This window comes from Aedes albopictus, chromosome 1 (genome assembly GCF_035046485.1).
Source record: "Aedes albopictus strain Foshan chromosome 1, AalbF5, whole genome shotgun sequence".
Classification (NCBI taxonomy): Eukaryota; Metazoa; Arthropoda; class Insecta; order Diptera; family Culicidae; genus Aedes; species Aedes albopictus.
This window is the reverse complement of record NC_085136.1, coordinates 254308034-254322556: the sequence shown is the minus strand read 5'-3', so window position 1 is coordinate 254322556 and position 14523 is coordinate 254308034. Positions and strand designations below refer to the sequence as shown.

General features: G+C 40.8%; 1 protein-coding gene across 1 annotated transcript in view; it reads right to left on the bottom strand.

Annotated features, from left to right (window-relative positions):
* The window catches only part of LOC109622759 (synaptic vesicle glycoprotein 2A-like), a 169174-nt gene that overhangs the window by 123000 nt on the left and 31651 nt on the right, over positions 1 to 14523 (bottom strand). Inside the window, exon 2 of the mRNA XM_062846625.1 lies at positions 6799 to 6996. Coding sequence (XP_062702609.1) covers positions 6799 to 6996 — 198 coding nt within the window. The remainder of the gene's footprint in view (positions 1 to 6798; positions 6997 to 14523) is intronic.

Below are 14523 nucleotides of genomic sequence, written 5' to 3'. Positions count from 1 at the left end.
AGATAAGAGATAAAAGTACTGGAAATAATATGTCAATTTAACTCCTGGAACATCATCATCATAGCACATTTGGCTCTTGGTAAGATCTAACCAATAGCAGTGAGCTATTTGATTGATCTTCAAATATCATATTTTGCTACTGGTTAGATGGTTCAAGAACAAATTTTTGCTATTATTTCAGTATTTTTACCTCTTATCTCAAGCAAACCAATATCACATTTTGATCGTCAGTACTTGACCTCTGCCGGGTTATGGTTCTCACAATCATCAAAATAATTAAAAAAATACCTTAACCCATATCCGCCCAGCGTCCTATTTATAGGACAGATGCCCCGAATGCCCAGCGTCCTATAAATAGGACAGTCCTTTTGATGTGCATATCTCCAGAATTATGCAATATTTTAGAATACTTTCTTCGGAGAAGATGGTCTCCACACCCATACCTTGCTCATAGTGGACAATATAGTTTGTGACTGGTTCACTAGGTGGCGTAAACGATGCTGCAAAGATTACATATTGTCACGATCTATGAGCTTCATTTCTAATGTGAATAAAAAACATTTCCATAGAATCTTGACAATGGTTAATAATTTATAGTTTATTTCTTCGGCAGAGTTGTTTATCAATACATACAAAAGTCAATGTATGTATGATTGTATGTTTATATGCTTGTATGTTTATATGTTTGTACGTTTGTCTATTTGTATGTTGATATGTATGTACGTGTGTTTTTTTTTTAGTTTTTTTTGTGTATTTTAACTTAGATGCTAATTCTACACTAAATGTACCTGTGTACATAAATATATATGTATGAATGTTCCGGCATAACTATGGAATGCGTCAAGAAATTTCAATCAAATTTGGCATACACATTCCTTAGGATGTGGATGTGGTAGTAGGGGTATTTGAATTCAAGATGGCGGTTTAGGTTCCAAGATGGCGGTCAAAACTCCAGAATATATGCTTTTTAACGGCAATGCTGTTTCGGATACTATGCAATATGGGTATCTATCGATCGGGCTTCATAAGTAGAACTCAAAAATAAATATCCAACGCCATTTTGAAATCCAAGATGGCGGACCATATCCAAGATGGCGGCCACGGAATGGTAGTTTGAGCAATGATACTATGCAATATGGGTATCTATCGATCGGGCTTCATGAGTAGAACTCAAAAATTAATATCCGACGCCATTTTGAAATCCAAGATGGCGGACCATTTCCAAGATGGTGGTCACGGAATGGTAGTTTGAGCTATTATACCATGCAATATGGGTATCTCTCGATCGGGCTTGATGTGTAGAAGTTAAAAATCAATATTTGACGCCATTTTGAAATCCAAGATGGCGGACCATATCCAAGATTGCGGCCGCAGTATGATAATTTGAGCTATTCGATTGAGCCCCAAATAAACGAACTAGATAAAAAAAAATTTGAGCTATGATACCATGCAATACGGGTATCTATTGATCGGGCTTTATAAGAAAAAGGGCAGAGGGTCATGGTAGATGGTAGGGTAGTGGGTAGGGTAAACGGTGGAGTAGATAGTTTGGTAGAGGGTTTGGGTGAAGGATAGAGTAGACGGAGTGGAGTAGAAGGTTAGAATAGAGGATATGGTAGACGGTAGGAAAGAGGGTAGGATAGAGAATAGGGTTGAGGGTGGGAAAAGGTAAGGGTCAGTGCTGGAAATTTTATTTCGTCATATCTAAATTCAATCACCTACAGCTCATTTTAAAAGCTGAACCTGAGAATATGGTATGTGAAAAAATTGTGCGGCTAGACCAGTTCTGCAAGAAAGTCACGGAAAAACCGCTATTTTTCGAATATTTAAAGTAAATGTCACGGACTATCTTTGAAAAATTTCAAATGATATTCATTGTGAATATCATTGGCATTTTTCGAAGGTAGTCCGCGACATTTACCTTAAATTTTAGAAAAATAGCGGGTTTTTCCCTGACTTTCTTGCAAAACTGGTCTAGGCGCACAAGTTTTTCATATACCATATTCTCAGGTTCAGCTTCTAAAATTAACTGTAGGTGATTCAATTTAGATATGACGAAATGAATTTTTCAGCACTAGTTAGGGTAGAGAGTAGGGTAGACGGTACGATTAAGGCCGCACGGGACGACGTGTAATTTTTTCTCTCTTCCTTCTCGTTCTAACAATTTGCCTCACGATTTTGGAGATGCAAATATCAATTTCCACAGCACTGACGTAGCTGAAACTTTAGCCGATTGTGCACCGCTAGTGGGCAAATGAACGATCAAATTTCTAGCCAATAATATGAAGTAGAAGTTGAGATTTGCATCTTACTAACAACATAGCAATGGCGGACGACCTGTCCGGCCTTAAGCACAATGTTGACTAGAGGGTACGGCAAAGGATAGGGCAGTGGTTACGGTAGAGTATAGGGTAGAGGGTAGGGCAGATGGTAGGCTTGAAGGTTATGATAGAGCGTAGGGTAGAGGGTTGGAATAGAGGGCGAAGAGGACAGTAAGGTAGAGGCAAGAGAGTGGGGTGAAGAATTGAAATAAGATTAGGTTTTTTTTCGAGATACCTGCAGGAATTCTTTCCAGCATTTCTTCAGGCATTCCTTTCGAGAATCATCCCTGGTTTATTCCCGGGATTCCTTCAGATTTTGCTTCCGAGATTGCTGTACGGATTGATTCGGATTGATCAGGTATTTTTGCAGGGTTTGCTTAGGAAAATTCTGAAAGTATTCTTTTAGTTATTCTTTTCTACATTATTTCAGGGATTTGTGCTAAAATTCCTTCAGAGATTCCTTCCCGGATTCCTGCTGTGACTCTTTAGGGGATTCCTCCCGAAAAAAAAATATATGAAAAAATATAGATTTCTTCCGAGATTTTTTTCAGGCAAACCTAGATCATAGAGACATCTTTTATGGTTCTTACAGGAATACCTGCTCAGCTTCTGACCGGCAGGACCAGTCATCAGGAATCATGATCATGATCTCTCTAAGGATTCCATCTGGTAATCTTTACGGGATTCCTTCAGGAAAAACTTCAGATATTTTTGCCAGAATTTCTTTAGAAAATCATGAAAGGATTCTTTCAGAAATTTCAACCACCGTTCTTTCATGGATTTCTACTGGAATTACTTCACAGATTCATTTTAGTATACTTTCAAAGTATTCTGTCGAAACATATTCAGAGAATTCTAATGGTATTCTTTCTACGAACCGGGATCCTCGCTCGGGATTTATACAGCAATTCCTCCCAGGATTTCTTCTGTGATTATTTCAGGGATTCCTATCAAGCTTTCAGCTGAGATTCCCTCAGAATTCTACCAGATATGCCTCTTAGAATTCCTTCAATAAATCCTCCCGGGATTCCTTCAGGGATTAGACTAGTACAATACCTGTAAGTACGAGACACTGAAGACGACCTTATAGTTGAGATCGAAATACGTATCTGTCAAAGGATACAAATTAAAAGGAACAGTACTTAAAACGATTTTCTTTCTAAACATGCAACATTTCTGAAAAGTTTATGTATGGTAAGTACATAAAGAGAGTTTGTGGGGTACTGAAGGAAAAACTCAAATATTAGAAATTATTTATTTCTTCATTAGAAATCATTATCTGTGTAAAATCTAACTTCTACAGTATTTTAATGTTTGGTTATGCTACACATAGTGAGCACTCTTTATTTGATTTGTTTAAAAAATTGAGAATTGTTGAACACTGCAGTCGAAACTACATGAAATTACAAGGACCATGCATTGTATACTTTTAGGCGTTTATTGAGTTATATTTCTGCCCTAATTTATATGTCCTTTTTCTATTCTTTTTGAGTGGTTATTATCTCTCTCACTAGTTTAGAGCTGTATTGTATCTATACGGATCAGAATATAACGATAGCGTAGAAGTTGTTCTGAAATAGAACTCGAGAAAATCAGCAGATATTGAGGACCTACAATGAAGATTTTTTTTGGAACTACACCATAGACTTCCATTTTTTTTTCGTCAAACCATGCTTATTTTATTGGAACTTGACCTTTGATAACAAATTTATTCAAAGATTCAAATTGTGAGACACCTTGGGCGTTAACGGGTTAAAGCCGACCGGTTTCGGGCTCGATGCAGCCCATCTACGGGACAATGTCCGACTGATTGAGCTGTTCCAAGTTTAGAGAGAGAATGCTACTGCTGCTGGTGGTTCGTGTCGACGAGATCGAATAAACTAGACATGATGGGAGGATCGTCTTCATTCATCAGCGGTTTTAGGGCATTGCTGATAAACATTGACTCCCATGCGTTTAAGTAGGAAGCTTTTCTTACAGTTTTAACGATCTCCGCACTCCCCCAATCTATTTCGTGGTCGGTTTCCACCGTATGAGCCGCCACGCTCGATTCGTTTCTCTTCTTAGACACCACGGCGTTCTTATGTTCCCTTATGCGAACTGTGACTTTCCGGCGGGTTTGTCCAATGTAAACCGCCGGACAGTCTTTGCAGGGAATCTGGTATATGCCAGACTGCTCGTCAGGTGGAACCTTGTCTTTGAGGTTGCAAAGCAGGTCACGCATAGTGTTCTCACTTTAGTGAACAACGTGTAACCCTTGTCGGTGAAGTGTGGTTTAAATTGGGTTCGTTATTTTCGGGTAGAATGGCAGGCTGTCTCTTTTAACTTCTTTGGTGTCCGGTTGTAGGGTAGTTATACTGTCGCGCTGTGTTTTTCGCTTATGTTTTCGGATGATTTTATTCACAAAAGTCCTGTCGTACCCATTCACTTCGGCTGCTGAATAAATAGGGTCTTTCTCTTCTTCAAACTCTTCCTTCGCCATGGGTACGTTGAACAACCGGTGTGCCTCGCCGATATACAGTATATCATATACTGAAGGGCCGTGGGTTCTGAATCGTAGCGCTGCAGGAGGTGTGTTGGACGGACAGGATCTATGGTGCGAACGTTTAGAGGTGATCATACCATCTACCAGAGTTGCGGCAACACACGTGAGCTGGGAACAGCTTTTACAGTGATGGGCAACATGCAGAGGCGCGTGATCGGTTGGTGGCTGATCGACGTAAGAATGTGCATGTTGAGGATCAAGGGCCGATTTTTCAACATCAGCATAATAAACGTGCACAGCTTTCATTCCAGAAGCAGTGATGATGACAAAGACGCATTTTACGCGCAGCTCGAACGCGAGTACGACCGCTGCCCAAACCACCACGTCAAGACCATCATAGGAGACCTAAACACTCAGGTACGTCAGGAGGAGGAATTCAGACCGACAATTGTAAAGTACAGTGCCCACCAGCTGACGAACGAAAATGGCCTACGCCTCATCGATTTCGCCGCCTCCAAAAACATGGCCATTTGTAGCACCTTCTTCCATCACAACCTCCCGTATCGTTACACCTGGAGATCACCACATCAAACGGAATCAGCCCTTGATCCTCAACCTCCACATTCTTTCGTCAATCGGCCACCAACCAAACACGTGCCTCTGCATATCACCCATCACGATAAAAGCTGTTCCCAGCTAGCATGTGTTGTCGTAGCTCTGGTAGATGGTTTGACTACCTCTAAACGTTCGCACCATGGATCCTGTCCAACACACCTCCTGCAGCGCTATGATGCCGAGCCCGCGGTCCTTCAGTAGATCGGCGAGTATGCGGGTGCTCCCAATGAAGTAGAGAAATCGGCGTTCCTCGTACCGAGTTTCCAATCGCAGGTCCTTTTTGTTCGCTGGGGTCATTGCGGTTGGTTTCGGTTCGTATTACATATTCTTTTGCTGCTATTCCGTTACAATGTTTTTTTACGGCTGGCTCGTAGGGCCTGACAACAACCCTCTACTTTCTTGAGGCCCATAGAGTCCTTCCATGGCACTCGGACGTTGATCAGCCGCCCAGCGGACGGGGATCAGACGCTGTTGTGAGCCGCTCCTCCTGGAGAACAGACGCTCATGTTTGCAGAAGCAAACACCCCCCTCCATCCCTGTCAGCCTACGACCAAAGTTCCTACCGGGGCTGGTTACACGATCTTCCCTGAGGTTGCTCGTAGTTTCCGGCCAGTACCACGAGGAGATAGGGATAGGAGTTGCTGGGCAGAGGCTAGTGGATCACAATGGGATCTGAATTGCGCAGCATACCCAGCCTTAACCGTGCCCACAATCTTTTATAACACTTAAATAAATACAACCAGTCCTGAAAATGTTGCTTTTAAAAAGAAATGGGCATATCTATTTTTCATCTCAACGTACCCATCTATTGAATTAAAGGCAAAGCAAGCTCAAATGTCTATGATTATTGAATATTTCTTTCTGATATCTGACTAATTAAGTTTTGACCCTGCAAGAAAGATACAAAGCTCGCGGAATTAATCCAAAGTTTCCACGAAAAATAGTTGCACTCATAATAAATGCATTTTCATAAATTCATTTGAAACTCTATTTGGCAATAATTCACGCATGCAAAGATGACCCCAATGGAATGCTATTTACTCTACAAAGCACTGGCATTGGCAGAATGGAACATACCATGAACCGTACCCATGCTGCAAAGCTAAAGCTTCCCCTTTTCCATGCTCAAACAATTTCCTTTCCTGGTACAGTTGCATTTTCCCATTTAACGCTCAATATTGATAATAACGGACATGGCCTTCTGACGCTGCTGACCTGACCTATTGTGGCCCGTATCGGTGCCCGAGATCCCGCCATCATCCCCAGCTGAACCACGTGCAACGCAAACGCAGTCAGCGCGGTGCAACCCGGAACCTGGTCGACGACCGTTGTTGGCGGCGGTCGCACTGAAATGTGTTCGCAAATATTTGTACCTACCTCCATAGGTGACCGCATTCAGTGTTCCTTTGTCGACCAGCGAGAGATGCAGATCGCACTCTGCGCTTGGAAGCACGTACGAGATGGTGGTCGTCTCAAACACGGTGCACATGCAACAGGGCAGGGCGACCAGCAGCAGCAGGAAGTTGAACTTGCCGTAACCGGTGGCGGCGATGGCCGTCTCGAAGTCGGCGGGCGCTAGAGGTGGGCGAGAGGAAAAAAACATCAAATTTCATGTTGCAATGTTGCATTTCAGAAAAAGGGGGGTTATGAAAATTTTAATAGCGGGAATCGGTGAAGAACGCGACACTTGGCTTAAACCACTTTCCTGCACATTTGAGCAATAATATCCTTCATCCAGCCAACGTAAATTTTTCACCTGCGGAAAAGCACAAAAATAGTCATAAGTTTTTTGCCTTTCTCGTACACCAAGGTGTACCGAAAGGCTATATGTTCACTCCAAAAACGAAAATTTTAAAGAGCCCTCGGAGGGGTCAAGTCTTATATACCAATCGACTCAGCTCGACGAGTTGAGATGATGTCTGTGTGTGTGTGTGTGTGTGTGTGTGTGTGTGTGTGTGTGTGTGTGTGTGTGTGTGTGTATGTATGTGTGTGCCTTGGTGTGTGCGTATATGCGTGTGTGTGTGTGTGTGTGTGTGTGTGTGTGTGTGTGTGTGTGTGTGTGTGTGTGTGTGTGTGTGTGTGTGTGTGTGTGTGTGTGTGTGTACAAAAAGGTCACGTCATTTTTAGATAGTAAATATCAACCGATTTCAACGACCGATGGTTCATTCGACGCGGTATATAGTCCCATTGTTTCCTATTGAAAACGGTTCAGATCGGTCCAGCCGTTCCGGAGTTATGGCCATTTAGGTGTTCCGGATCGGCACCCCAGAAAGGGGCCAGATATGAAAACGCTACAAACCCATCCATGTGACACATCAAACTACGACATTTTCGATAACTTGATGAAAGGCGAGCAAAAAAATTGCCTCAGACCATATCTGAACCGGTAGTGTCCCGGAACCGGTTCCGGGTGTTCCGCCGGAAGTGGCCAAATATGAAAGTGAATCAAACCCATGCATGCGACACATCAAACAGTGGCTTTTTCGATAACCTGATGAACAGTAGGCAGGAAAACATTCTCAGACCATATCTGAACCGGTAGCGTTCCGGAACCGGTTCCGGGTGTCCCGCCGGAAGTGGCCAAATATAAAAGTGAACCAAACCCATGCATGCAACACATCGAACAGTGGCTTTTTCGATAACCTGATGAACAGTAGGTAGGAAAACATTCTCAGACCATAACTAAACCGGTAGTGTTCCGGAACCGGTTCCGGGTGTTCCGCCGGAAGTGGCCAAATATAACAGTGAATCAAACCCATGCATGCGACACATCAAACAGCGGCTTTTTCAATAACCTGATGAACAGTAGGCAGGAAAACATTCTCAGACCATATTTGAACCGGTAGTGTTACAGAACCCGTTCCAGATGTCCTGCCGGAAGTAGCCAACCTGATAAAATAAAATAGAAAATAGTTTCAGACCATATTTGTATCAACCGATAGTGTTCCGGAACCGGTTCCGGATGTTCCGACGGATGTAGTCAAATGTGGAAGAGAACCAAACCCATGTCTGCGGCACATTAAATAGATGAACGATTAGCAAGAAAATAAGCTCAGACCACATCTAAGATCTTTTTAAAGACTCCCGATAGTGTTCCGGAACCAATCTAGGGTGTCCCGCCGGAAGTGGCCAAATGCCAAAATGAACCAAACCCATGCATGCGATACATCAGATAGCGGCTTTTCAGATAACTTGATGAACGGTTAGCAAGAAAATACCCAAGTAACCACGAAGCTGTATATAAGTGCATCAATTTGGCCATATATTTATATTTAAAATTGTGTAAATAATGCTGTACTACTTTAAACACCTCATTGAAGCAATATTGGTGGGCTTCGTGGCCGTGCGGCTAGAGGCGTCAGTCATCTAGACGTTTCGTAAGCCTCGGAGTGTGGGTTCGATTCCCGCTCCAGTCGGGGAAAACTTTTCGTCAAACGAAAAATTCTCCACTGGGCCACTGGGTGTTATGTGTGTTGTCCGTTGTCATATGTTAGTGCTTGTTCAGTCTGTACAACCTCTGGTTGAAGAGGGTGTAGTGTCTTTTTTTTTTAAAGTGACATAAATGCATGTGCTGTACATTTGCATTAGCACAGTTTAATACGTGCAACACGAAAAACCAAAACAAAAATCTATTTTTAGCACCGTTTCGATATCGACGGTACTAATGCCCCCCCCCACATGAATGTTTTAACCATTTTTTTTGTTGCCGTGTCGGGAGTCGAACCAGAAGTGTTGAAGACCGCTAGATGAGTTCCATACGCGCTGGTGCCGTAGACCGTTTCTGCTACAGTGGTAACAAGTGATATTTCTTTAACTAAAAGGAAACCGTTCTTCTGCCTCAACCATTTCAGTAGAGGGCAAACGACAATGGCATATGTAATAGAATCCCTATAATCACATTCTGATAGATCACTAATAAATACATAATGCATTCCAGAAGATATTGAACCAATATAAGAAAATTAAAACACCCTTCGTACACTGCTCATAACATTATGCTAATTGCGGTTTCCATCATTATTGGCATGTGATCATCAGAAAAGAGAAAAGGTCATCTTTAAAATGGTGTTGCTGAAGAAAGTCGTCGATCGGTGGTTCAAACGAAAATTAAGTTGGTCGGGAGTCGAACCAGAAGTGTTGAAGACCGCTATAGTTGACCGTGAAGTTGTTAGCTCTTCTTGATTTCATTTGTTTACCAATAGAGTCAAGCTTTTATAATTGTATTGTTAGAGCAACCTTTGCTAGTTTGTACATTGCATTTATACAGTTTCTGCAGTGTTGAATAATTGAATTATCATATATCACCTTTTAATGCACCCTAATGTAAAGAAAAAATGTAATGCATCAAAACATTGATAATGCCAATCTAATGGATTATTGCATGATAAGTGTACAATTACTGCATTTCGCATTGCAAAGGTTGATATGCAGTCTAATTCGTGCAATGATATAATGCTTGTGGTTACTTGGGTAGGCTCAGACCACTTAAGACAATATCGGTAGTGTTCCAGAACCGTTTCAGTTGTTACGCCGGAAGTGGTCAAATGCAAAAATGAACCAAACCCATCCATTAGACGCATCAATTCATGGCTTTTAGGAAACCTGAAGGACAGATAGCAAGAAACTAGTCTCAAACCATATAGGGGATAATCGGTATTGTCCCGGAATCGGTTCCGGGTGTCCCGCTGGAAGTGGCCAAATGAAAAAGTGATCCTAACCCATACATGCTATACATAAAATCGTGACTTTTTAGATAACCCGAAAAAACGGTTAGCAAGAAAATTGGCTCAGACCGCATTCAAAACTATCGGTAGTGTTCAGGATTGGGTTTCTCGGGTATCCTACCGAAAGTGGCCAAATACAAAAGTGAACCAAACCTATGCATGCGACACATCAAACCGCGGTTTTTTTAATAACCTGAGGAACGATTAGCAATAAAATTGGCTCAGATCACATTGAAGGCTACCGATAGTGATGCAGAACCAGAATTGGGTGGAACAGGAACTACAAAAGTGAATAAAGTCAATGCAAGCGATAAATATGTGTAAGAGAACAAAATCTTGACTGAAATAAGGCCACATATATACAGACGTCTCACTCCAAGGAGAATACATTTTACTAAGGTGGCGCAGATAAACATTGCAAATCACTGGTTGTCTCTTCCATTCTTCTGGTGTTCTTATGGAACTGAAATAGTGACGTCACTATTTTAGTTGCATAAGAACACCAGAAGAGTGGAAGAGACAACCAGTGGTTTGCAATGTTTATCTGCGCCACCTTAGTAAAATGTATTCTCCTTGGTCTCACTCTACTTACTACCCATCGTGCTTGTTTCAACGGTTGAATCAAATATAGATCAAGCCTAACTTTACCAAACACCGTATGTAACATAGAGTAATGCGGGGCAAAAGTGCGCACCTAACAGTATATATCAAATAACTATTTAGGTTGAAGGATTCGTCATTGACATAATCGTCATCATTGAAAATTCGGAAGAAGTTTTCTCGTTCAAAGCTGAAAATACCGCAATGAAAATGTATTCAATGTATTGCAGATGCAGAATGGAGTACAGTGAATACATTTTCAATGTAAACATGCATGTTTTGAGCGAGAAAACTACTTTTGAATTTTCAATGATGACGATTATGTCAATGACGAATCCTTCAACCTTAAACAAAAAGAAAATAATATCATTGTTTCTCGTTAAACGAATCCCTATCATGTTACCTTCGAAACGTAGTACTAGATTTTTCCACGTTCCTTTTGTAGTTCTTGTAATAAATTTTTTAATACAAGTACTCAAATGCGAACTTTTGCCCCATAGTGGGGGCAAAAGTTTGCACTGTGCGGGGCAAAAATTCGCACATTGTGAAGGATAGTTTATTAGCGTGAAGTTCATTTATTTCATGTTAATTCATGTTCACCATTTCACTCTATGCACGAAATGTGTTTCTTTCAATTCATGGCATTACATGCCAATTGGAACACGGTCTCGTACTCAGCTTTAGTATACAGTGTATTTTATGAACACTTCCAAAACGTAAAACAAAGAGCATTTCTTTCCAGCGTTACTGAAGTTGTCAAAATACATTGTGAAGTAATAACAGTTGTAAGTGTTACACAAAATACTTGAAAAAAAAAAACAAATATGCTGCAAAATTTTTGAACGAGACCGTAATTTTAATCTAACCTTCGTCAGTACGGTGATGAATTATAAGTATAAATTTACAAACTAAGCTATGAAAGACCCCAAAAAAAGTAGAACAACATAATATTCCCAAAAACTTTCAAAGGTTGACACGAATATGGCAAAAAAATGTTCCAAAATGTTTTTTCAGCCATTTTTTCATTTTTAAAAGGCGAACACACTGATTGCCTTATAATTGATTTTCTTCCTAAAATAAGTTCAAATCCTCTTTCAGAACGATTTAAAGATGCATACTACACATATTATACATAATATTAGTTTATATACGAAATCGTCATTGCTTCAAATATTTTGTAACTATATTGATGTTCTAGATTCAGAAATATAGTGTGAACTTTTGCCCCACAGCTATTGCGAACTTTTGCCCCACTGTCGAGACTGTTCCTTCTTACAAGAAGCACTAGAAGCTTTTTGTTTATTCGAGTGCACCTCTCGAACTACTATGGAATTACGATTCTACGACATCAAGAGATTTTGTAAATCTTCTTCTTTCGATCATTACAAATTCTTATTACAAAAGATCCAAAAATTACATCAAAACAGCTAGAAACACATTTGTTTACATAACTCTGCCACTACATAACGAAATCGTTCCAGTTTTTATTGACGAGTATCTGGCCTGACAATGTATCGAATCCATACAAGTTTGCCTGGGTTTTTAACTCGTGCGCAGAGTAAGACCCACTGCGAACTTTTGCCCCGCATTACTCTATGTAAACAAAAAAGAGATTTTCACATGAGGCGCTGAATTTCGTTAAGGACTACTTGTATCACTTACCTTTAGGGATGATTTGTGAAAAAAATACCCGGATTTTTCACGTTTTTGAAATGCTCAATGTATTAGTTGCTACGGGAACAGCGAACTTCCCCTTCGATTGTCTCCGTTCGTGGATTTTGTTAGATACGGTATTTGATAAAGTTACGCGTGAAATCGTTTTTGTTCGTTTGACGTTTACTCGCTACCGCCATCAAGCCAGCAGCGATATGTGAAATGCAACCTGATCAGCATTTGGCGATTATTTTTTCGTGACGATGTTGATGATGAATATGTTCCAAATGATATTTCTGTTTGTCTGTACTAAAGCAATCTCAACAAATCACACCATTTCAGATTCCTGAGGTGTAAAAATATACAGTAGGATGGATCAACGTTATATGGGAAAATGAAAATTATCGCATCAACCCCGGACAAAGTTTTTTCAATCCTCTTTTGCGTCTAAAACTATTGGAATTTTTTTTATGGTTTTATTGCTTGCATTTTCTGTCAAATTTTACATGAATCTTGTAACCTATGATAATAAAATATAGCCTAAAGTGTGAAGAAAAAACTTTGTCGAAGACCGTAAAGTTATCTGTGATTGTGAAAGAAGTTATATCCTAGCTTGTAATTATCGTCTTGATGTTGATCGGCCTTCAGTGATAGTGAAGGTGCTCATGCAGTCAACTGAAAATTCTGATATTTTCCAGCTCTGTCTATACGTCGGGATATGTTCCAATAATAAGTTTTCCAATTTTTTTAAAATTATTGCTTTTCTCAATAAAATATTCTCAGAATTCAGGAACAGTTCGGATTACGTCGACGGAAAGATCATGCTTCGGAATGATGGCCCATGCACAGAAATTTTCTATACAAATCAATAGTGGACGATTCCAAAAACAGGGACCGAATTCTAGACCACACGATAGGTAGTAGATTGTCCGCATCACGACGGTTTCAAACCGAACGGACTCAATATATACCAAAACTTCCGTATGAAATTTTTGAGTTTTTTTTTATTCTTAACCACTTAACCTATTTTACAGCTCTTCTGTCTACTAGGGCACTACGTGAGCAATTCCATTATATTCTTATTCTACTATATATTATATTCTTATTCTACTATATCGAACTGGTTTGCCTTTGTGCTACTTTCACTTTTCTACCCTGTCCTCGGTAGAATGATGAGCACGATGATGAAATGATTTGTGGCTGTTGTTCCTTTTCCAGTCCGATTTGGGGTCGTCCAATATGGGTTGCCGTTCGCCAATATCCAATTATCCGGGTCCGTTTGAGCTATGACAGCTCAGAAGAGGGTCAAATGCCAGCCGCTCTTGGGGGGAAGAGCAACCGACGAAGTGCCGTGGCTGGGATCGAACCCTAGATTATCCGCTTATGAAGCGAACGTGTAGCCACTGCGCCACAGGCCCCGGCATTTTTTGAGTTTAGCAAAGCCATCTTGACAAGGAAACCTTGACCGATTGAACCTCTGAAAAAGCCCCATACGGACCGAAACGTCGGAAAAAAGTCATAAACTAGTGTTTTCGATTTCTCCAAAAGACTGTAAAGCCAAAATTCTGAAGCAAAACTATCCCAGTCGTATCCCGACCAAGGAAAGATCATGAGTACATGTTCGACGAGAAAGGCACTATCACCACTAGGTGGATTAATCTAGGTTTTTTTGTTTTTCGATGGATTTTGATGAAATTTTCATAACTTCCCGAAAAACTCTTCTAGTTTTGGATTCCGGGGACATGGGTGCCTGGTCTACATGGTTCCGGAGTTATTCCGGATCGTCTTGGGGTACCAAAATTGGCCACATACTTTGCACAACGCATACCTCAAGATCCTGATGATGTAGAAGAGTAATGTCCGTGTTTTCGGCGAATTTGTTCAGCAGGTTAAGGACTAACTGGCAACGGCGACTTTGGTTCGTGATTCAGCCGCTAGACGGTGCCAGTGTAGAATATGTTCAATCCCTCATATCTTAGAAACCTAATATGATAGAATGATGCCTTCTTCGGCAAAGTTCTTCAGCAAGCTCAGAACTATCTGATAGTAAGGTCTTTGGTTTGGAATTTATTCGCTAGGTGGAGCCTTCTGTCTGAAAAAAAAAATAAACACGTATATCTCGGTA